This window comes from Oryx dammah, unplaced genomic scaffold (assembly GCF_014754425.2).
Source record: "Oryx dammah isolate SB20612 unplaced genomic scaffold, SCBI_Odam_1.1 HiC_scaffold_29, whole genome shotgun sequence".
Classification (NCBI taxonomy): Eukaryota; Metazoa; Chordata; class Mammalia; order Artiodactyla; family Bovidae; genus Oryx; species Oryx dammah.
The window spans coordinates 88,292,318-88,316,429 of record NW_024070213.1 but is presented as its reverse complement, the minus strand read 5'-3'; the positions used below and the strand labels follow the sequence as shown (position 1 = coordinate 88,316,429).

At 39.0% G+C, this 24,112-nt stretch overlaps 2 protein-coding genes across 2 annotated transcripts in view; one reads left to right on the top strand and one right to left on the bottom strand.

The window, feature by feature from the left end:
- Nucleotides 1-4,170, top strand: part of LOC120858106 (natural resistance-associated macrophage protein 2-like) — a 31,835-nt gene extending 27,665 nt beyond the window's left edge. The window contains exon 17 of the mRNA XM_040233965.1: nucleotides 4,019-4,170. Coding sequence (XP_040089899.1) covers nucleotides 4,019-4,051 — 33 coding nt within the window. The 3' untranslated portion in view covers nucleotides 4,052-4,170. The remainder of the gene's footprint in view (nucleotides 1-4,018) is intronic.
- Nucleotides 4,171-7,619: 3,449 nt separating this feature from the next.
- On the bottom strand, nucleotides 7,620-21,748 carry HIGD1C (HIG1 hypoxia inducible domain family member 1C). The gene is made up of 3 exons (XM_040234137.1): nucleotides 21,655-21,748; nucleotides 13,889-14,023; nucleotides 7,620-7,684 (listed from the first exon to the last, which is right to left on the bottom strand). The coding sequence occupies exons 1-3, from the start codon at nucleotides 21,746-21,748 to the stop codon at nucleotides 7,620-7,622; spliced, it is 294 nt and encodes a 97-aa protein (XP_040090071.1).
- Between the last annotated feature and the right edge of the window lie 2,364 nt (nucleotides 21,749-24,112).

The window sequence follows — 24,112 nt, the reverse complement described above, 5'->3', positions numbered from 1 at the left end:
GTGCGAGTAGTTAACTTACAAAACCAAGAATACTCGTGGCTTTCAATCTTGTATGCACATTAGAGTCACCTGGGAAGCTTTTAAATTATAAAACCAATGCAGTTGCTCCACCTGAGGCCAATTAAACCCAGGTATTGGTATTTTTTTTTTAACTTCTGAGATGAGTAAGGCTGTGGGTTAAAAACCACTCAACTAGAACAAAGGAAAGCAATGAGAAGTAGGGGAGGGCAGAAGGTTGATAAAAGTGGCCCTGTAACATTAAGATGGGAGTCATCTGATGAGAAAGAGTTGGAGATGGAATGCGAGCTTGGTCAGAGTGATGACGTTTTGAATAATGGCTCTGGAAAATGGGGGAAAGAGTCACTCCTGCCTTTCCCTCTGGCACAGTTCCATCCTTCCGTCTTAATCAGGTCCACCTCAGTTACTGCTCTTTCCTTTTCCTTTCCATCCAGGGTTGATCAGCTGGGCATCCAGGCTTCCAGCTCCAGGCCATCCTCATTTCTTTACCCCAAAAGATCAAAGCTAGGCTAATTTATGAGAGTCAAGAGCAAACTTCAGACCCCTAGAGATGAGTACGGTACACAGTGCCTTGCCAGTTTAGAAACTGTCTTTTATAATTCATCAATCATTTAAGGAATGAGAAAGACTTAAGAATCAGCCCTATTAGGACCTCATAGTATTAGGAAAAACAAACCTTTAAAAGAATTCTTTTGGCAGCCAGAGAAAGTCTGTGTAAGGCCAAGCTCAAGCCATTGAATGGTTTAACTAGGGTTAATTCGAAAACTTATCAGCCCCACCAGATAAGAGTGAGTCACAATTGTCTGGTGTGACTAGAGTTTAGTATGAAAAGTAGGGGTGGGACAGAGATGAAGATGAAAAAGTGAGTGTGAACAGATAATGAAGAGCCTTGAATTCCATGCTAAAGTGTTTAGGTTATATTCTACAAGCAATTAATATGTATAATATAGATGTATAAAATAAAATACATAGAAACAAACAAACAAACAAAAATAAAACCAGATTGATTATATTCTTTGCAGCTGTAGATGGAGAAGCTCCATACAGTCAGCAAAAACAAGGCCTGGAGCTGACTGTGGCTCAGATCATGAGCTCCTTATTTATTGCAAAATTCAGGCTTAAATGAAGAAAGTAGAGAAATCCACTGGGGCTTCCCTGGTGACTCAGATGGTAAAGAATTGCCTGCAATGCAGGAGACCTGGCTTCAATCTCTGGGTCAGGAAGATCCCCTAGAGAAGGGTATGGCTACCCACTCCAGTATTCTTCCCTAGAGAATTCCATGGACAGAGGAACTTGGCAGGCTACAGTTCATGGGGACGCATGCAAAGAATTAGACACGTTTGAGCGACTAACACTTTCACTTTCAGAGAAAAACACTAGGCCATTCATGTATGACCTAAATCAAATCCCTTATGATTAGACAGTGGAGGTGATAAATAGATTCACAGGACTAGATCTGGTAGGCAGAATGCCTGAAGGACTATGGACAGAGCTTTGTAACATTGTACAGGAGGTGGTGACCAAAACTATCCCAAAGAAAAAGAAATGCAAGAAGGCAAAGTGGTTGTCTTAGGAGGCCTTACAAATAGCTGAGGAAAGAAGAGAATTGAAAGCAAGGGAGAAAAGGAAAGGTACACCCAACTAAATGCAGAGTTCCAGAGATGAGTTATGAGAGACAAGAAGATTTTCTTCAGTGAACGATACAAAGAAATAGAGGAAAACCACAGAAAGGGTAAGACTAGAGATCTGTTCAAGAATCTATCAATTATTGATATCTGATATAAATATCAATCTATTGATATTTCTTTGGAAATATCAAAGGAATTTCATCCAAATATGGGCACAGTAAAGGACAGAAACGGTAAATATCTAATAGAAGCAGAAGATATTAAAAAGTGGCAAGAATACACAGAAGAATTATACAGAAAAGGTCTTAATGATCCAAAGAAACATGAAGGTGTGCTCGCTCACCTAGAGCTGGACATCCTGCAGTGTGAAGTTAAGGGGGCCTTAGGAAGCATCACTACCAACAAAGCTAGTGGAGGGGACAGAATTCCAGCTGAGCTATTTGACTTCACACTCCAGGATGTATGGCTCTAGGTGAGTGCCCACATCATTGTGGTTTTCTGGGTCATTAAGAACTCTTTTCTATAGTTCTTCTGTGTATTCTTGCAGTTTTCTGCTGATGGATGGGCCTGTGCTCCCTCCCTGTTAGTTTGGCCTGAGGAGGCCTAGTCTTGGAGTCTACAGACTCTGTTGTAGGGCTAAACTCTAAAAGAACTTATGCCAATAGGTGCTTCCCAGGACTGCTGCCGTCAGTGCCCCTGTCCCTGTGGCAGGCTACTGCTGATCAACGCCTCACAGGAGACTCTCAGTCACAAGCAGGTCTAGCTTAGTCTCTTGTGGGGTCACTGCTCCTTTCCCTGGGTCCTGGTCCACACAAGGTTTTGTTTGTACCCTCCAAGAGTTTCTGCTTCCCCAAGTTCTGTGGAAGTTCTGTAACCAAATCCCACTGCCCTTCAAAGTCAGATTCCCTGGGGATTCCCAGTTCCTTTGCTGGACCCCCAGGTTGAAAAGTCTGACATGGGGCCTAGAACCTTTGCCGTAGTGAGAGATCTTTGGGATTACTGCTCTGCAGTTTGTGGGTTGCCCACCTGGCCAGTATGGGATTTGACTTAAACGTGATTGCACCCCTCCCACCATCTTGCTGTGGCTACTCCTTGGTCCTTAGACATGGGGAATCTTTCTTCATGGGTTCCAGCATCCTCCTGTCGAAGGTTGCTCAGCAGCTAGTTGCGTTTTTGGTGTTCTTGCAGGAGACAATGGGCACACATCCTTCTACTCTGCCACCTTGATATCTCATTTCCCACTATACTGTACTAGAAATGTTTTCTTTCTATGATTTTACAGTGTGCATTTGGTGTCCTGAGCACTCATATGATCTCATTTTAATTCTTCCAACTAAATAATTAGCCTCTATACAGATGAAGTAACTGAAAGGCCAAAAAAAGGATGTTGGTACCTAGCAGCAACAATATTCCTAAAACCCCAGGTAATACCCGTGGGCTAAAAGGAGACTCAGTGATTGTCCCATGTTGAATGGAACTGGGTCTTGGTTGCATCTCGTAGGATCTTTCATCGCCGTGCGCAGGCTTCTCTCTAGTTGCTGCTTGTGGGCTCCAGAGCCAGAGCTTGCTTAGTTGCCTCCAGACATATGGAATCATAATTCCCAGACCAGGGCTCAAACCTATGTCTCCTGCCTGGCAAGGTGGATTTTAAACCATTAGACCACAAGGAAGTTCCTGGCAATGTGTTTTAAAAGCAGCTAAAGTAATTCTTATTCAACCTGATAAACACTCGGGACCGTTGGTCTTCTCCTTTTCTCTTAGCACATGCCATTTTATTCCTTTTTTTTTTTTTTCACATGCCATTTTATTACTATTTTTAATGAAAGGCTTTTCTCTGCTCAGGTGCCAAAGGATATTAAGGCCCAGATAGTAGGGCTCAGGATTTAGACCATTTGAAATTTGATTTCTTTTCTCTTTTTTGGCCACACTGTGCAGCTTATGGGATCTTAGTTCTCTAACCAGGGATTGAATGCTAACCCTCAGCAGGGAAAGTTCAGAATCCTAACCACTGGACTGCCAGAGAATTCCCTGAAATTTTATTTCTAACACACTCGGTATTAAAGTATAAAAGCTCGCAGTGCATTTGCTCTTAAGATCCTGATCAGAAACACCCATCCTGAGGTAGAGTGTCATAAGAATAGTTAAAGTGAAAATTTTGCATTTGGTATTACCTCAATCTTGATTTTAGCTCAATAGATTATTTTATATACAATAAACCATTCATGTGTCTGTAAGCCATTTATTTTCTGAAAGAAAATCAATATGGCAGAACTGAAACAAGAGCTACTTTCATATGCTGATTATAGGTACTTAAATTCCAATTTTAAATACTAGCAAATCAGTCTAACCCTTTTCCATCTTTTTGCCCTCAGTACCATCTGGGATTGACAGTTCAACTTGAATGAACTCTACCTTCTGAACACCGTGGATGCTGACTCACTTGTGTCTAGATGACTGATAGCCTGACAGACTATATATGACCCACTTTCTCTTAGTCCTTTGTGCCAAATATCATGTTAATAAATCTCTGTTCAGTGGTGAGTTTTGTTCAAACATTTTGAACAAATGGTAAAGATTTCCTCATAGGAAGGGTGTGGAAGGCTGATAGCTACTAAGTGTAGGTCAGAGACCCACCCACCTCACAACAGTCCTACAACTGCCAGAGTTAAATGATTAGCCTATGATGGCCACACACCTTTATGGGTTTGTGCCTGGACTTCTGGAATTTTACAAATATATATGTGTGTATGTTTATGTAAACCTGAACATATCAGTTTGGGTAGAGTTTTATATAAAAGTAACAGATATGTTGTATTTTTTAAAACAAATATTGCTCAGATAAATCAGATATTTATTTTGTCTGAATCACAAATGACAAAGGAAAAAGAACACTGTTCTTTTTCAGAATGAACTGGCCAAATTGACTTCTTTTTAAAGTGATAATTGACTATGGCCCGTTAAACTTGACTTGGATTTAATTAAACAGCCCTTGGTAAGTACCAGTATTAGCACATCATTTCCAAAGAAGACTTTTCTTTACTTGACAGTTATATTTCATCCTGGTTGTCAGCATGCTCCGTGATTTTTTTCTCTATTGTTTTTTTTGAATTTTTTTTTTCAGAGATATGATGGTATTTTCCAAAGAGCTTAATACCTAGGAACAGGATCCAGAAATTATACTTTAACCAATGATCAGTTTTCCATTCTGGATTGTAACTCAGCCCATTCTGGCATTTTAGGTATAAAAAGAATTCTAACACTGAGCTTTGTAAGGCCCAACAGACGATAATGATAATTTTCTTCCTAATGTATGTATAGTCCCACCATGTCTTGTCTTCCCCCTTTTCCCATTAATACTCCAGACATGATTTCTAGGTCAAAGTCTATTTCTGGAGTGGCTGATGTTTCTAATGCTGACTCTCCTAAGGAATGTTAAGCATTTTAAGTTATTTATAGCAAGTGGTATGATATTAGAACTAGCCTGGGGCTTGGAAGATTAGTCCACAGGTCACAAACTGCCTGCCTGCATGTGGTTTATAGGTTTTTTTTCTGACCCTCCTTTCTAACTAGGATTTTTTTTATTTCATAACTTTTTTTTTTTTTTTAAGGGAGTCAAAACTGTTTACTTGACAACACAATTAAACAGCTGGTAGTTTAAAAGTCAGTCTAGGTTCAAGATGGCAGATTAGAAGGATGTGTGCACCCATCTCCTCCTGTGAGAGCAAAATATTGCAACTATCTGTTGAACAACCATCAACAGGAGGTTGCTGGAGCCCACCAAAAAAAATACCCCATCTGCTAGTGTTGGAGACTCTCCCACCGTGGCATGGGTTGGCAGTGGCTCACTGCAGGAACCTGGGCACCCATAGCAGCCTCCATAAAATCTGTATAATAAAACATTTAATACTTATACTTGAAAGTTTCTGCATATTGATCTGATTGAAAAGTCAGAAGATTTTCAACACCAGGCTCACACCCCTTCATGGAAGTGTAGTTGGCTTACACTGAATGGCAGCTATCCATTTTTAATAAAATACACTCCATGCCTTCTCTCATTTCCTTTCGGCACCAAAGGCATTGAGTTTACAAACCCTGCAGCCTTTGTATGTTTGAGCATCATTTTCCTCCTTCAGCATAAATCTTACTGCCTTATTTTAAAACTTAGCACCTTCCAGACATTCCCTTTGTTCATTTATAATTCGATCCTCTAAGTGGCAGGGATTTTTTTTACCAAGGTGATTCTTTAAAATGCCCTTGTTTCTTCTCTGTGGCCCTTGAAACTTCTCATAAGAGCCTTGCCAGAGAGATTATAGACCTTCTGATCTTAAAAGAAAAACTGAGTTAACACCATTTATCAGCTTTTACTTGAAAAAGAAACAAAAAATGAGTTTCAGTGTTTTGGTTTCTTTATACAGCGACAGCAACTCTAGATGAATCAGTTTGTTAGAAGAGCCCGTTTCTGAGTAAATACTTCAGTTCATCTATTTTTAATGCTGAGCCTGTTTTGGGAGAGGGGTATCTTTCTGGTAGCCTTATTAGAAGTATCTTTTCATTGTGTAATCAACATGAAGGATGACATTTCTATGCCAGAGGTCTTAAATTTTCCTGATTTCATGGAACATATTGGAGCCAACTGCTGGAATGTTTATTCTAGTGAATAGAGTAGTTGGATTCTTTCCTTGCCTGTTTTCTAAAGTGCTGACTGAAACATGTCTGTTTGTTGGTGGCACTTGAAGAGTCTCCTAGTAGGTACAGATGGCAACTTTAAAAATAATTACCTGGAGCCAGTAGAGAAAAGTATATATAATACATAGAACAGTGAGTTAGTGTCTAGACTGCAGATAGACTTTCAAACATTCCTGCATTTTTCACTTCCCCAAACGCTGGACTTCACCTTCCAGCCAGAATATTTCTCTACTACAGAAAATATCAAGGAGGAGGAAATCATCGCCACAGATCATATTACATGCCTTTTAGTGCACTTTTTGATTTTTCACCGTGCATTCTTGTTTTTATCTCAGTGGGGACTTTTTTCCCCCATCTTTGGTTTTCTTTCCCATGCCTGGAGTCAGAATCAATCTGAGGCATAGCACTTAGGACTTCAACAAGATGGAACTAGTTTTTAGAAACCTAGGGCTTATAGAGGAGCTTGAGGCCTCAGGTACACTTCACATTTATTTTCGTCTTTGTTTCTTGTGTTTTCTGCAGTGTCATGCCAGATTAGCAGTAGCACAAAGGGACTAAATCTTTCCACTCCCACAGTACTGCCATTTGAAGGGAAAAGGGATTGTTTTAGCAATTTACCTTTGTATTCTTAGAAATACTTTCAAGAAGTATAAAGATGAACACACAAATATTTAATGTTAGACATTCATGTTTGTGGTAAATAAGTCAAGTTTCTATATGAGAGTGAGGTGTAGAGTGGTAAACCAAAAAAATTTTTTTTTTTTTAATTTCACTGCGCACCCTCCTGGCAGTGCACAGCCCTGCTGCTCCACAGGGGCCCTCAGGGCAGAACCAAATTTAAATAACAACATGGCCATTCATTTGCCTCTGACGTAATTTTTGCCCATTCTAAAAAGGACTTTGTGAAAGCCTTAATTACCTTGCCCTGTTTGGAGAGAATTAAGCGATGAATACAGCATCACATTTAATATGGAGAAAATTTTTCTATAGCCATTATATAACTCCTAATTTTCAGATTGATTTGGTATAATATAGATTATTTTCTGCCACTAACTAGAAAATAAAAATTTTTTAAGTCAGAAAATCATGTCCTAGGTTCTAAAAGACATCAACAAATACATTTTTTAGTTGACTATTTATGATTGTTGATTTGGACGTCAACATCTTAAACAACTGAAGGCTATGAGAATTCTGGCTGAAACTTCTGCAGTATAATTTGCTACATATTGAAAATTCATTCTTTGTAAGTACTTTTCAGAAGGCTTCTTATTTTTCTTGTGTGTAACTTCATTTTTTGTACCTATTGAAGAATCGAGGTCTAATGTAATCCTTGTACATAGAGTAGAGAACACCTAGAAAAAAAAAACGTATATCAATAGAGTATTCATGGGAAACAAACACTGCATTTCTTCACTTGTATTTTTTCTAAAACTAACCTACAATTAAAAACAAGCACCCTCTATCTTATTAATTTTTGTTCATACAAGTGGCTCCAGGAAAAAACAAAACAAAACTCAACTTCGATCCCTGAGTTGGGAAGATCCCCAGAGTAGGAAACAGCAACACACTTGAACCAACCCAGTATTCTCACCCAGAAAATCCCATGGACAGAGAAGCGTGCTGGGCTATACAGTCCGTGGGGTCACAAAGAGTTGGACGCTAATGAGCACACATGCACAGTACCTCTTAAATGTAGGTGTTTCCTGGAGTTCTGATCCCAATGCTTCTCTCACCTCAGTCACACCTGCTGTTTCACTTGGAAGCAAGTAGATCTCTCTTCTGAGAGTGAGACCCACATATAGACTATATTAAATGTGACATTTCTACATCCATATGTAGATGGTCTCCAAAACTTGTATATAAGCAAATATGTTGAGCATGCCCCTCAAAATGTGCACTTATAAACAAAATAACTGTACTAGAGCCAGTCAATATACTGATAAATCTTTTTCGTTTTGTTTTTGGCTTTGGTTGCACAGTGTGGCATGTGTGCTTATGACCTTATGGACTGTAGCTTGCTGGGCTCCTCTGTCCATGGGATTCTCCAGGCAAGAACACTGGCGTGGGTTGCCAGGCCCTCCTCCAGGGGATCTTCCCCGACCCAGGGATCGAACTCGTGTCTCCTGCGCTGCAGGCAGATTCTTTACCAACTGAGCTGCCAGGGGAGCCTCCTTCTCTGCCTAGTTCTGAGTTAGCTTGTCCATGAGAGACATTTTACTTGAGATCTGAAGGTGAAAAGTGAAGCAGCACCTGCCGATACTTTTTGCACTGGTTAGGCTTGGTATAGAGGACCAGCTGCTATTATAGTTTGTGTGTGTTGTTGTTTATCTGCTGGCTCTCTTTGCTACTGTTGGGCAGCAGTCAGGCCCACAGGTCTTTCAGCTCCTAGTGAATCTCCTCTATTAGCTTTTCTGGCTCCTGGGCCAGATGTGGATAATAGAAGGTGCCAGCTTTTCTTAAGGGTCACGCCATCTAGGTCGGAGTCGACAAGATTCTGACTCAAGTTTCCACTTGTCTTTGTGGGTTCCAGTTCATCCGTGCAGATTCTAGTTTCTTTTTCCTTCCCAACCGCTGCCTTGCTCAGGTGTCAGGATTAGAAATATAACCAACAGCCTAACATGGACTGTTTAACCAGCTACCCAAATTGCTTAAAGTCATATCTCTATAATAAACCCCTTTTTCTGTATCACTACTAGTAGTTTTAGAAGGAAATGGCAGCCCACTCCAGTATTCTTGCCCGGGAAATTCTGTGGAGAGAGGAGCCTGGCTATAGTCCATGAGGTTATGAAAGAGTTGGACATGACTTAGTGACTAAACAACAAAAACAGCTAGCAGTTCTGCTTATCTGATTGAACAGAATGATACAGAATTTGGTATTAGAAGCTCCCAGAGGAACATAACCCTAACATAACATAACACAACCCAGAGGATGGGTTCTGTGAATTAGTTCTGGGTTATTTGGAGTTGGTTCTCTAATCTGATTAGATTTAAAGGTATTAATGGCCTTTCTCCCCGCTTCCAGTGGCTAAGAGTATGCTGGTAGTCCATGGCATACATTAGTAAAACATTTAAAAAATTATCACCTTGCAGATACCCTTAACCAGGTGCCTATAGAAAGCAAGGTTTTAGGTGATCAAATATATACTGCCATAGAACATTTGTTGGAAATAAGAAGTATAATATAGTTGGTTACTTCTACGTGTACTGGAAAACTTGGGAAAACTATACAATGGGCTTATGGCTTTTTTTTTTTTTTTAAGATGCAATTTATTTATTTATTTTTATTTAGATACACAAGGTCTCAGTTGCAGCATGTGGGATCTAGTTCCCTGATCAGGGATCAAACCCAAGTCCCTGCATTGGGAGCTTGGAGCCTTAGCCACTGGACCTCCAGGGAAGTCCCTGGGCTCACAGCTTTTAATTCCTAGCTCAGGTATGCATGAGGGAACTGAAAGCTTTATGACTTTCCAAAAAGAAACTCAATTCCTGTGGCCATGACATTGCTACTTTTGAAAAATATCCACAGAGTCTAATCTTGTGAGTGATTAATCACAACACAAAATGAATTCCCAACCTCACAACACCTCTTATATTAAAGTTTAGGGCATTGCTTTGGGAGGAATGGGACTCTGAAAATTGAAATGGGGACATATGGTCAGATTTCAGTGAAAGTGGGTCCTTGAGCCCTGATATCTTACTGACACTCCTTTGCCAGGAAAAACACTCCTCTGCCAGGAGAAACACTCCTCTATATCTGTCTGAGAAAGACTGAAACTTGAACCAAAAAAGTAGTCTCCACTAAATGAAGCTGAAATAGCAGAACTTCCTTAGCATACTTCATGGTGGAGCAGTGATTCTTCTGACCCGTGGAGCAGGGGCTCTTATGGTAGGGAAAGCTAATGTAAATCATTCTATATGCATCTATTATCAATGTAATACTGCATTCCCAGGGTGATGGTACAGCTTGGTGTCATCAGCAACGACTTTAAAGATGTCAGGGTGGTGATTTCTACCACATCTCTATTCATTTTGCCTCTTTTGCCAGAAGGCAGAGAGATCTTAGAGAATGATAATGGATTTATAAAAACTTAATCAGGTGATCAGTCTAATTGCAGCCACCGTACAGGTATGGTTTCAGTGCTACAGCAAATCAACATAATTTTTGCTATCTGATTTTCAGCTTTTAATCTGATGGATTGCTTTTTTCTGTACACCTTTTAGTATAAAAAGATTGTCGGAAGCAGTTTGCTTTCATTTGGCAGGGCTAGTGGTATACTTTCAGAGTTGAGTCTCAGGACTGTGTGAACTTTTTAGCCCTATGCCACCATCTAGTCTGTAGGACCTGGATCATCTCTATTCCACAGGATAGTACATCAGTCCATTACACTGATCTGATCTATCAAGGGGAAATTGCTACTATATTGTTAGGCTAGGGAGAAGGGTGTCTGGAATGTATACCTTCTGGGGCATTTCTTAGTATTCCCATGTCATGTGATTAAAGAAGGTGGAAAATTACACCCAATACAGGAAGGATGATTAATGACCCACATCATTTAAGACTGAAGGTTTGGGTTAACACCCCAGTCAAATAACTATGAATAGCCAAGGTGCTTTTGGAGGGCAAAGGATGGAAAAATGCCTAGCGGAAAAATGTGGTTATAATATGAGCCATGCTTACCTACCAGTTGTAGAAACAAAGACTGGATGGTTATGAATATTTATTCCTTATTTTTATATGAATACACTTGTGTATATTCACCAGTTTCTTTCCTTCCTTTTTTTTTTTTTTTTACTGTTTGCCACTTTCATTTACCTACAATCTAATATAAAAAGTGTTAATAGTAGTTAACCTTCTATCTCAGTATTTAAGTCACAGGATATCAAAAGGGAACATGACTCAGCTCAAAAATGAATCAACATCACCCAAAGGCACTTTGAATCCTCTTGGGGAGAGAGCATGTTTTCGGTTATACAAGGCATGTTTGATTTTGCCATTTGTCTTTATTTGAAAGTAAGTGTATTAAGAGATGTATATATGGATGCCAGGTGGACTAGGAGTAGAAGGTGATGGATTTGTATTGTGTCAACTTAGCTAAAATGTAACTAGGTTTTCCAGAATTCCTTTCCCTTTGTCAACTACAAATTGGCACTTGCCATCTACCTCGATTTTCAACACCCCCCAAAAGGAGTTTAAGGTAGAAAGCAGAAATGAGGCACTCTGTGCTCAGGGAAAAACTGGGAAGGCAAGTCTTCAGATAGATATTTTCAGTAGCTGACTTTATGAGCCCAATTCTTATATCTCCTATCTAGAAAAGCACTAAAATCCTTCATAGTGATGACTATTCTTTGTGACTACCAGAAAGCTTCACAAGACTAGCAGAAACCTTCTGGAAAAATATGTGCTTGACTCCATGTATTCCCCCTTCACCAAAATCACATACAGAATGATGTTACCCCCACTCCACCCCACCCCAGCCTCTTCGGAGTAGTTTCTCAGAACTATCTGAGGTGCTGCCTCTCAGGCTGAAATCTTCATTTTGCCCCCAATAAACCTCAACTCGCAACAGTCACATTGTGCATTTTTTTAAGTCGACACTTTCATTACCTGAAAAACTCACAGGAGATATTTAGCATGAGCCTAGAAGGCAGAAGCAAAGCAACAGCCAAGTTCTTTTAACCCGACAAGGCACTGCTGCAGCACGTTTCTGCTTATCTGCTGGACCACTTCGTGGGCATGGGGCAGCAATCAGGAGTGCAGCTACCATGGCTCCTGATGACTGTCCTCTTTCACTTTCTCTGACTCCTCGGCCAGGTCTGTGTTTAGTTCCAGGATGAGGGGCATCAACTTTTTCTATGTCACTCCCAGCATCTACTTTGAAGGTTTAGAAATAGTGAGAAATCCACAAGGATTCCAGAATATCCTGTGTGTTCTAGGTCATCCTTGTAGGTTCTAGATTTTCCTTGCTTTTCTCATTTTTCATCTACCATTTCTTTATAACAGCTTGCTCTGACCACTTCAGGTCCCAGTTCCTGATACATAAGCAAGAGCCTTACAATTACATAAATCCAAACACCTACAACAAATCTCTTTATGTTACTACTAGTAGTTCTACAGTCTCAACAAACACAGATTTATCTCCTACCGTACCAAGCTATGTAGAGTTCCACTAACATGCCATGCTTTTGTGACTTTTCCCTCTGCCTAGAGCCCCAGCTTCCTGCTCTGCTTAGTTATTTCCTCTACATTCTTGGCTCACCACATGGTTAGCACCCTTAGAGAAGCCTCCCCTGGATTCTCAGCTCTAAATGCCCCTCCTCTGTGCTTGTGCTTCCATAGCAACATGGGTTATTTTGTTGTAGTACATTTGACTTTATATTGTCTTCTCCTGCTCCTGGTCTCTCTCCCTCAGGAGACTAAACTGTTGGAGAGTAGGGAGTTACTTTTTATATCTCTAGACCACCAAGTGCCTTGCACATAGCACATGCTCAGTGTTTGCTGAATGATGAAAACGAGAACACATTACTATGTAGTAATGTTTCCTGTTGTATTTTGTTCAAGTATCACATATCACAGCTCATAGTAAGAAGATAATTACCATATAACTCCCTCTATGCAAGTCCCACACTCATCATCTCATAATCCTAGACCTACTCAGGCTGAATCTACTTTGCACAGTATGAAGGGGAGCTAAGAACATTGTGACTTGTTCTTATTAATGTAGACAAAAAAACCTTAGATAATTTAGGTCCCAAAGTAAATTCTTTGCCTATCTGAACTATCTGATTTAGCTGTTGATATAGCCTGAATAAACCAGATAATTTTACACCATTCTTTGGATTTAACTGTGTAAATGTCAATTTACAGACTAATAAAAAAAATTGCCTATTGCTCAAGCTGAATAGCTGAGTTACATAGGGTATAAACTAATCACTGCTCCTTTTATTACAGAGGATAATACAAACTATAACCTAGTTCTCTACTGGGTTTTTCCTTTTAAAAATTGAAGTATATTTCACATACAACATTATGGTGTACAACATAATGATTCTGTATTTGTATGTATTGTGAAATGATCATCACAATAAGCCTCGTTAACGTTTATCACCAGATATAGTTACAGACATGACTGAAGCAACTTAGCAGCAGCAGCAGCAGCATAGTTACAGAATTTTTTCTTTTGATGAGAACTTTCAAGATCTACTCTCTTAGCCACCTTCAAATATGCAATACAGCATTATTAACTATAGTCAGCATGCTATACATTATATCTCCATGACTTATGTATTTTATAACTGGAATTTTGTACCTTTGCCTACTGAGGTTTTTTTTTCAGTGCTTAAAATACCAAGACATTAAGCCTATAACTGGGCAGCAACCTCAACCAAGTGAAGATCCCTGCCTTTCTTTCCAATCCTCCTCCATTAATCATCTTGATTCAATATTCATGAATGAATATGAATGAATGAATAAACAAAAATACACTCTAATCTGAATGAATGAATAATGAAAATACTCTCAAAGATGGTTGAATCATATACAAAATTAAGTCGGTTACCTAGAGTCACAGCTCCTACAACAAATCCTTGGGCAGCAACTCTCATGTGAATAAGATGAATGGACATTTTCTGATCTCTTCTGTATTTCAACTTGTAAAGACCATAGGACACCACAGTCACAAAGCCTGCTATCCCTGTAAATTAAAAAAGTAGAGATTATATAAATAGCAGGCTAAAATTTCTCAAGAACTTAGAGATTTGAATAAAGGGCTGCCCAAGGGATCAGTATGTGGAAGATAAGCAAGCAAAACACCAAAAAATACTTCATTAATGGATTCAGTATTTGCAGTTTTGACTCTTTCAGAAAAAATCGAATTATATAGTATAGAAACTTGTCTAGTAGTTTTCCTAGGCATGGTTTCAAATTTGTAAGCAGTAAGACTTTTATTTGGTGCAGGCTGTTTAACCAGTGAGTGAACCAACCAAAATATCAGCATTCATAGCTTTTGGGTGTTTGGCTTTATTCCTCTCTACTTTTTATTAATATTAAATAAGGAGTAAATCTAGTGAAGAGATCTCTAGTCTTTCCCATTCTGTTGTTTTCCTCTATTTCTTTGCTTTGATTGCTGAGGAAGGCTTTCTTATCTCTTCTTGCTGTTCTTTGGAACTCTGCATTCAGATGCTTGTATCTTTCCTTTTCTCCTTTGCTTTTCGCTTCTCTTCTTTTCACAGCTATTTGTAAGGCCTCCCCAGATGGCCATTTTGCTTTTTTGCATTTCTTTTCCATGGGGATGGTCTTGATCCCTCTCTCCTGTACAGTGTCCTCTTTCAGTATCCTATCATTTTGCCTTTTCATACTGTTCATGGGGTTCTCAAGGCAAGAATACTGAAGTGGTTTGCCATTCCTTTCTCCAGTGGACCACATTGTGTCAGACCTCTCCACCATGCTCGCCCTTCTTGGGTGGCCCCACAGGGCATGGCTTAGTTTCATTGAGTTAGACAAGGCAATGGTCCTAGTGTCATTAGATTGACTAGTTTTCTTGAAAGACGAGAGATCTCTTCAAGAAAATTAGAGACACCAATGGAACATTTCATGCAAAGATGGGCTTGATAAAGGACAGAAATGGTATGGACCTAACAGAAGCAAAAGATATTAAGAAGAGGTGGCAAGAATACACAGAAGAACTATACAAAAAAGATCTTCACGACCAAGATAATCACGATGGTGTGATCACTCACCTAGAGCCAAACATCCTGGAATGTTAAGTCAAGTGGGCCTTAGAAAGCATTACTACAAACAAAGCTAGTGGAGGTGATGGAATTCCAGTTGAGCTATTTCAGATCCTGAAAGATGATGCTGGGAAAGTGCTGCACTCAATATGCCAGCACATTTGGAAAACTCAGCAGTGGCCACAGGACTGGAAAAGGTCAGTTTTCATTCCAATCCCAAAGAAAGACAATGCCAAAGAATGTTCAAAGTACCGCACAATTGCACTCATCTCACATGCTAGTAAAGTAATGCTCAAAATTTTCCAAGCCAGGCTTCAGCAATACGTGAACCGTGAACTTCCTGATGTTCAAGGTGATTTTAGAAAAGGCAGAGGAACCAGAGATCAAATTGCCAACATCGCTGGATCATTGAAAAAGCAAGAGAGTTCCAGAAAAACATCTATTTCTGATTTATTGACTATGCCAAAGCCTTTGACTGTGTGGATCACAATAAACTGGAAAATTCTGAAAGAAATGGGAATACCAGACCACCTGACCTGCCTGCCTCTTGAGAAACCTATATGCAGGTCAGGAAGCAACAGTTAGAACTGGACACGGAACAACAGACTGGTTCCAAATAGGAAAAGGAGTACGTCAAGGCTGTATATTGTTACCCTGCTTATTTAACTTATATGCAGAGTACATCATGAGAAACGCTGGGCTGGAAGAAGCACAAGCTGGGATCAAGATTGCCAGGAGAAATGTCAATAACCTCAGATATGCAGATGACACCACCCTTATGGCAGAAAGTGAAGAGGAACTAAAAAGCCTCTTGATGAAAGTAAAAGTGGAGAGTGAAAAAGTTGGCTTGAAGCTCAACATTCAGAAAACAAAGATCATGGCATCCAGTCCCATCACTTCATGGGAAATAGATAGGGAAACAGTGGAAACAGTGTCAGACTTTATTTTTTTGGACTCCAAAATCACTGCAGATGGTGATTGCAGCCATGAAATTAAAAGATGCTTACTCCTTGGAAGAAAAGTTATGAGCAACCTAGATAGTATATTCAAAAGCAGAGACATTACTTTGCCAACAAAGGTCTGTCTAGTCAAGGCTATGGTTTTTCCAGTGGTCATGTATGGATGTGAGGGTTGGACTGTGAAGAAAGCTGAGTGCCGAAGAATTGATGCTTTTGAACTGTGGTGTTAGAGAAGACTCTTGAGAGTCCCTTGGACTGCAAGGAGATCCAACCAGTCCATTCTGAAGGAGATCAGCCCTGGGATTTCTTTGGAGGAAATGATGCTGAAGCTGAAACTCCAGTACTTTGGCCACCTCATGCGAAGAGTTGACTCATTGGAAAAGACTCTGATGCTGGGAGGGATTGGGGGCAGGAGGAGAAGGGGAACACAGAGGATGGGATGGCTGGATGGCATCACTGACTCGATGGACGTGGATCTGAGTGAACTCCGGGAGTTGGTGATGGACAGGGAGGCCTGGTGTGCTGCGATTCATAGGGTCACAAAGAGTTGGACACGACTGAGCAACTGAACTGAACTGAAATCTAGTGAAGTGAAAGAAACTTTAATATCTTAAGTGAAAATGACATGTTGAGTTTTAATAAGAGGTAAAAAGGTGTGAATATTTGCATGAGAAGCCTGTGACTCTGGGAAGAACTGTGATTCTAAAAAATTCCAGAAGCCCATACAAATATTTTTGTATTCCTTACATATGTCAAGAAATGAATATACTGCTGTGACAACCAAGATTCTATGCAGTTAACTCTAAAACAGAAAACTGAATAGCAATCTATTGAATAGGGAAAATTCTAGTAAGTGATTTGAAACAGTGTGAGAAGTTAATCTATGACAAATCAAAATAACCATATAACAAATAAGGGGACAATTATCTGAACTAGCTTGAATTTACATCTCACACCAGACCCTACAAAAAAACTCTGGATGGGTTAGAGTTAAGTATGAAAACAAAACAAATTTATTAAGAAAATCTAGAAGAAAATAGAACAGAATATTTATGACATCTAAGAAAGGGGTAAGGTAGACTTAAAGTGCAGAGAAGGCAATGGCACCCCACTGCAGTACTCTTGCCTGGAAAATCCCATGGACGGAGGAGCCTGGAAGGCTGCAGTCCATGGGTCGCTGAGGGTCAGACACGACTGAGCGACTTCACTTTCACTTTTCACTTTCATGCACTGGAGAAGAAAATGGCAGCCCACTCCAGGGTTCTTGCCTGGAGAATCCCAGGGACGGGGGAGCCCGGTGGGCTGCTGTCTCTGGGGTCACACAGAGTTGGACACGACTGAAGTGACTTAGCAGCAGCAGCAGCAGACTTAAAGTAAGGACAAAAATGCTGTATTTTGATGACAGAATAAAGGAAACTTCTGCATGGTAAAAGTGTGGCTCTATTTTGGGGGATATCTCTTCTACTGATTTATGCATCTACCTTGATCAATACCACATTGTCTTGACTACTCTATCTGTATGGTAACCCTTAATATCAGGTAAGGATGATTCCTCCCAATTAATACTTTTTCTCAAAAAAGGCTGCTTTATGTCAAATCTCAACATGAATCAGCTGTACGTATACATGTATCCCCTCTTGAAGCTCCCTCCCATCTCTCTCCCCATCCCACCTCCTAGGTTAATACAGAGCCCCTGTTTGAATTTCCTGAGCCATATAGCAAAGCAATTATCCTTCAATAAAAAATAAATAAATTTTAAAAAAGGTTGTTTTAACCATTCTAGAACTTTTGCCTTTATATGAATTTTAGAATAAGCTTGTTTGTATCTACAAAAAAAAAAAAAAAACAAACCATTGCTGGTATTTTGATAGGAATTACACTAAACCCATAGATGAGTTTGGGGAAAACTGACATCTTTATTGAGTCATACAATCCACGAACACAGCAGTCTCTATATTCATTTAGGTCTTCTTTGATTTCTTTTATTAGCATTTTGTATTTTTCACCATACAGATTCTATAAATGTTTTCTGAAGCTTGAAAGTGGAAGTGTTAGTCACTCAGTCATGTTTGACTCTTTGCAACACCATGGACTGTGGCCTGCCAGGCTCCCCTGTCCCCTGTCCATGGAATTCTCCAGGCAAGAGTACTGAAGTGGGTAGCTATTCCCTTTTCTAGGGAATCTTCCTGACTCAGGGATTGAACCCATGTCTCCTGCACTACAGACAGATTCTTTACTGTCTGAGCCACCAGGAAAACCCTAATCATTTCATTTTCTTTAGAGTGACTATAAATGGTCTCATATCTTTAATTTTGGCTTCTATGTGTTTGTTGTTAGTATATGAAAATACAATTGATGCTTAAGTAGAATAGCAAGTTTTGACTGACTATGTTGGCATGTGTTTGTCTCTATGGGTGGGTAAGGATATATTTATTCTAAGAATCAGAGTAAATAATCACATTTATATGAAAATTTTGTATGCTAATTAGCAATAAGTGAAATTGAAATAAAAATGACAAAAATAGCAAAAACCAAATTACAATAAAACAATGATGGCAGGTACACTGAGAAACAGGTACAATGCTGAAAGCTCTGTAAAGATTTAGCCAAATCATCCTGGAAAGAAATCTGAAAAGATATAATAATTGATATTAAACTGAACATATGAGAAGTTTAAGAGGGAAGGGACATATGTATACCCACGACTGATTCATATTGATATATGACAGGAACCATCACAATATTGTAAAGTAATTACCCTCCAATTAAAAATAAAATAAAATAAAAAAACTGAACATGCTTCATGCCCTGAAAATTCTACTTTGGGGAAAATACTCCAAGGAAGTAAGCAAAAGAAAAGTCAAGAAGTTGACACAAAGATGTTTATGGCGACACTATGAGGAAAAACAAAACAACCCAAATGGCCCAAACAGAGGAAAAACTATCAGAGCTGTAAAAAAAATTGTAAATATAATTATACTTACATTATAGTATAATATACTACTATGAAATGTTAAGTAAAAGAAGCAAAAACAAATAATCTATTGACACACAGTTTAAATACATGTAATGTAACGTATTTAAAGTGTCATTATTTAGACCTTAGCAGTGACCATAATATTTTAAACAATATAAATCAATTATAACGACAGAAGTCAAGATAAGAAATTAAAATGTTCTATAAATTATCTGCATAGAATACTCCATCCTGCGGCAGAAAATACTTAGTAGATATTCTTAATAAAACGAGTAAAACAAACTAATAATATATATACAAATTTTATCATTTAGTTTTCTAGCAAAAACTTGGCTCTCTTCCCTTATCAAGACTCTGTTCTTACTTGTTTGTTTTGCTTCTTTTAAAGATTAAAGTCAGAACCTTTATTGTTTTCCATACAGAATCTCTGTAGTTTGTATATAATTGAGTTTAGCTGGAAACACTTTTATCTTTCTACTTTAATCACCCTAAATGTCTCTGGAAAAACAATTTAATTTACAACAGACACAGTGATTAATCTGTTCATTATAGTGATCTGTTCAAGTGACACTGAGTTCTTGAATTTTTTTTTTCTAGTTAAAAATGCTCAAGTGACACTGAGTTCTTGAATTTTCTTTTCTAGTTAAAAATAAATCACTATAAAATTATTTGCCTCCATTTCTTGTGCTATTACAAGCCTTAATTAAATGAAGTGAAACTTTTAAACACAGAATACTACTTTAAAGTAAAATTTTGATTCTTTTTGATACATGAATAATGACACATAAAGTTGTTAGATTTGTAGTGACATTTAATGGAAACATTTGACTTTATACCTATTTAGAAGCTTTTGTGGAATTAATCACAAACTTATGTTTGTCTGATTTATATACATATATATTTAAATTTTATTGAAGTATAATTGATTTACAGCCTTGTGTTAATTTCTGCTGTACAACAAAGTGATTCTGTTTTACATATATATTTTCTTATTCATATCCTTTTCCATTTATAGTTAATTACACTATATTGAGTATAGTTACCTGTATATATATATGATTTAAATACTTAAAAAAAAATAGTTTCCAGACTAAACACAAGGAAAGAGGGATGGCTGAAGTATACACTAATAATGCTTAGGGCACCTAAAGTATCCAAAAGAGAAGGAAGAGAAAGCTTAGCTTTTGAAACAAAATATTGGTGCTTAGATTTTTTTTTTTAACTCCACATATATATAGTATTTGATAAAAATGTAAACACATTAAATATGTGTTGAGAAAGGATAAAGAAGCCAAGACTCCAGATACAATTATAATAATATTGATACTTCTTGCATCAAGAGTTTATTTAACCATCAATCTTAGCATCTGGAACACATCAGGAAGCCAACAACAAGCCTCAGAGAATGAACACCAAAGTTCATGCTCTCAAGTATATAGGTAGGCCCAGACTTTCATTCAGAGCTTCTTAACGCTGAATTGACTCACAGTTCTTTTGAGCTTGGGTATCTAGCTTCTGGCAACACAGAATATTAGAAGCAGAAGTTTCTGACGGTACCCAAAAGTAATGGAAGAAAGAGAAAAATCTATAAACATTAGACACAAGAACTTAAAGAGATATGTAGATCTTCCTTAACTCATGATGGGATTACATCTTGATAAACCCATCATAAGTTGAAAGTACTGTAAGTCAAAAATTCATTTAATACAACCTCACCTATTGAACATCATAACTTAGCCTAGCCTACTTTGAATGTGTTCAGAGTACCTACATTAGCCTGTAGTTAGGCAAAATCATTGAATGCAGAGCCTATTTTATAACACAGTGTTGAATTTCTCATGTAATTTATTGACTATTGTACTGAGAGTGAAAAACAGGATGTTGGGTACAGAGTGGTTGTAAGGGTATTGGTTGTTTACCTTCATGATGGTGAGGCTGACTGGGAGCTGCTGCTGTCCAGCACCATCATAAGAGTATTGTATCACATATCATTAGCCCAGGAAAAGACCAACATTCAAAGTATGATTTCTACTTGAACGCACATTGCTTTCTCATCATCTCAAAGTCAAAAAGTCGTAACTATGTATACAGAGTCTCTGTATACATCTCAATAGTTCCTAACAGACTCAGTCTAATAAACTGAATTGGCTGCTACTGATTCTGAATCATTATAGAAAAGTTACAGTCTATTCAATCAATTGTATTTAGACTGGTTGGGAAGTTTTTAAAAAAAATTTTAATATAAAACTGTAATTTTATTTTTTATATTTATTTATTGGCTGTGCCAAGAGGCATGTGGGATCTTAGTTCCCCAATTAGGGATTGAACCCATCCCCCCTGCACTGGACATGCAGAATCTTAACCACTGGACCACCAGGGAAGTACTTGGCAATGAGTACTTTTAAACAGACTGTGAATGAAAATGAATTAAATGGAATAAAAATTTGATGCTTCATAATAATAATAGCTAACATTTACTGAGTATTTGTCATACACTAGGAACTGTGCTGAAAGTTTAACTCATACATGCATAGAAGGGGTTAGCTTCAATTATCTGAAAGTATTCAATTATATAAAATATTTCAATACTCAAAGATACTGGTCAAGGTATTATTGTGTTATTACAGTTTTACAGTATCCAGTCAAGGCTTGTACTTACCTACAGGGACAAACGGGGAGTCTCTAGATTTTCTGATCAGTCGGGATAACTGGCCTTCATCTTCATCTGCTGACCACTGGTTATCTGAAGACATTTTTCTCTCTAATAACTAGGGGATAAATGTGGTTGCTATGAATGATCAGAAAGAATCTGTTCCCTCTTCCAATATACTCTTAATTATGTGTTCTTCATTTGCTTGACATGACTGCTCAACTGAAATAAAGTTATCTTTCCTTCACCCTCTGCATTGTGGAATCCTTTCATTTTGTTTAGGGGTGGAGGAAAAAGAAATATACCGAGTGGTAAATAATAATCAGATTCCATGAATACAGAGTAAAAACATAGATCATAGGAGTGTTATTCAGTCCCCTTTCACTCCTCGGCATTTGTAATCACTGGGAACCTCAGAACTTCCACAAAGAGTAAGAGCAGAGTTTCTATTACAAAATACAGTTTTAAAGAATGATGGCAAAGCCAACAGAGGCAAAAATAACTCCAGATTTACAGTTGCTGGGAGAATGACCACTCCAGTTCTGCAGAATGTGTAGGGTACTATAACGTCATTGAGATTTTTACCAAGCACCTACCATGTACCAGGTACTACCCTAGTCAATGGAAATAATCTTCTTTGACTGCATAGGATGAATGAGGAAGCTAGCAAGAGCAACTATAATCACAATCAACATGATCTGGAAGTATCTGTTTGTTATCCGTGCAACCCTCTATTTTTAACCCTCATTTCTGAAATATGATGGCTTCATTCTTTGATATCAATCAGCTTTCATCAGAAAATGTAATCTGGTAAATGGCAGAAGCACAATACCTTTAGCGTACTCCACCACCTGCAGCCTGCCTTCTGGTGTTCGCTTAGCAGGACGCCGTGGATCAGAACAGGCTTTGCAAGGACGGGACACATTCAGGTGCAATTTCTAACTAACTGATAATGGGAAAGCCAGTACCCTCTTCCCAGCAAGGGGGAGTGGCCAGCTGGTATTGGCCAAGGTTTCATAAGCCCCAGGTCCTTATGAAACTTACTAGTAGCAGGACCTGGACCACAAACATTAGGTTTTCGAAGATAACATTCAAGGAAACATTAAGCTTTTCAAGAAAGGGCCTTTCCTTCTGTCTTCAAAAGGGCGCTCCCAATTCCCTCTGTGGTTGAGTCCCGGTTACCCAACTCCTAGTCCAGAAATTGAACGGAAAGTGGGGGCAGGGTTACAACAGTGGGTTTGTAGGTGAGAGTGGGGTTAGCCTTATGAGGCCAAGATTCTTGTTGTCTTTTAGTGCACTTGCCAGATGGCCGCCCACGGTGGCCGATCTGAGGCTGAGGAGCCGCGAGCCTGTCCCAGCTCACCTGACTGCCAAGCCCTCACACCTGAGTTCCACGTGGAGCTGAAAGCTGCGCGCTCGCCCTGCCAGGAGGACGTGACATCACTGCTCCCTCGGCCAATCCGAAGGCCCGGGGGCGGGAGACAGCCGGTGTGCGTGAGCTGCGGCTGCGCAGCGCGAAGCTACTCTGTCTTTCCCTGCGGGTGGTGGTGGAAGCTGTCTTCGCTGCTTCTGTGAGGGTGCACCCTTGAGGCCTCAGAGGAATTCTGACTCAGGTCTCCCAGCTGCAGCCACGAACGCCTCAGGTTGAGGACAGAGGAGCATGTAGAGTTCGCGCTTTTACCTTAGAAGTTTGAAGTTTTTAATTATTTTAGATTTACAGAAAAGTTCTGGAGAAGGAAATGGCAATCCACTCCGGTACTACTGCCTGGAAAATCCCATGGTCAGAGGAGCCTGGTAGGCTACAGTCCATGGGGTCGCAAAGAGTCGGACACGACTGAGCGACTTCACTTTCACTTTCCCAGAATAGTACAAAAAACTGTGTATCTGATAACTTAGATCCCCCTTAGTTAACATTTAGTCGCATTTGCTTTTTTTTCCTCTAGATATGGTTTCTTCCTTCCTATGAGCCGCTTCCTATGAGCTTGCACACGGATAGACCTGTACCCCTATATACTTCGTGTGCACTTGAGGCATTTTCTTACATAATCATCGTACAAAGAGTAAAATCAGGAAATTAGCAGTGCTATAATATGATAATCTCAAGAGTTTATTCACATTTCACTAATGGTCCCAATAATCCTTAACAGCAAAAAAAAAAAAAAAAAAATTTTTTTTTTTCTTGTGAAGGATCCAGTCCACTCCAATACATATTACATTTGGTTGTCAAGTGTCTTTTAGACTCCTTTAATCTGGAACATCTCCTTAGTTGGTGTATTACTCAAGATTCTTCAGAGAAACAGAACTGATAGGGTTGTTTTTTTTTTTTTTTTTTTTAATATCATTTGTTTCTTTGGCTGTGTTGGGTCTTAGCTGCAGCACACAGGATCTTCATTGTAACCCATGGACTCTGTAGTTTTGTCTCACGAACTCTAGAGCTCAGTGGGCTTTAGTATTTGCAGATTTTAAA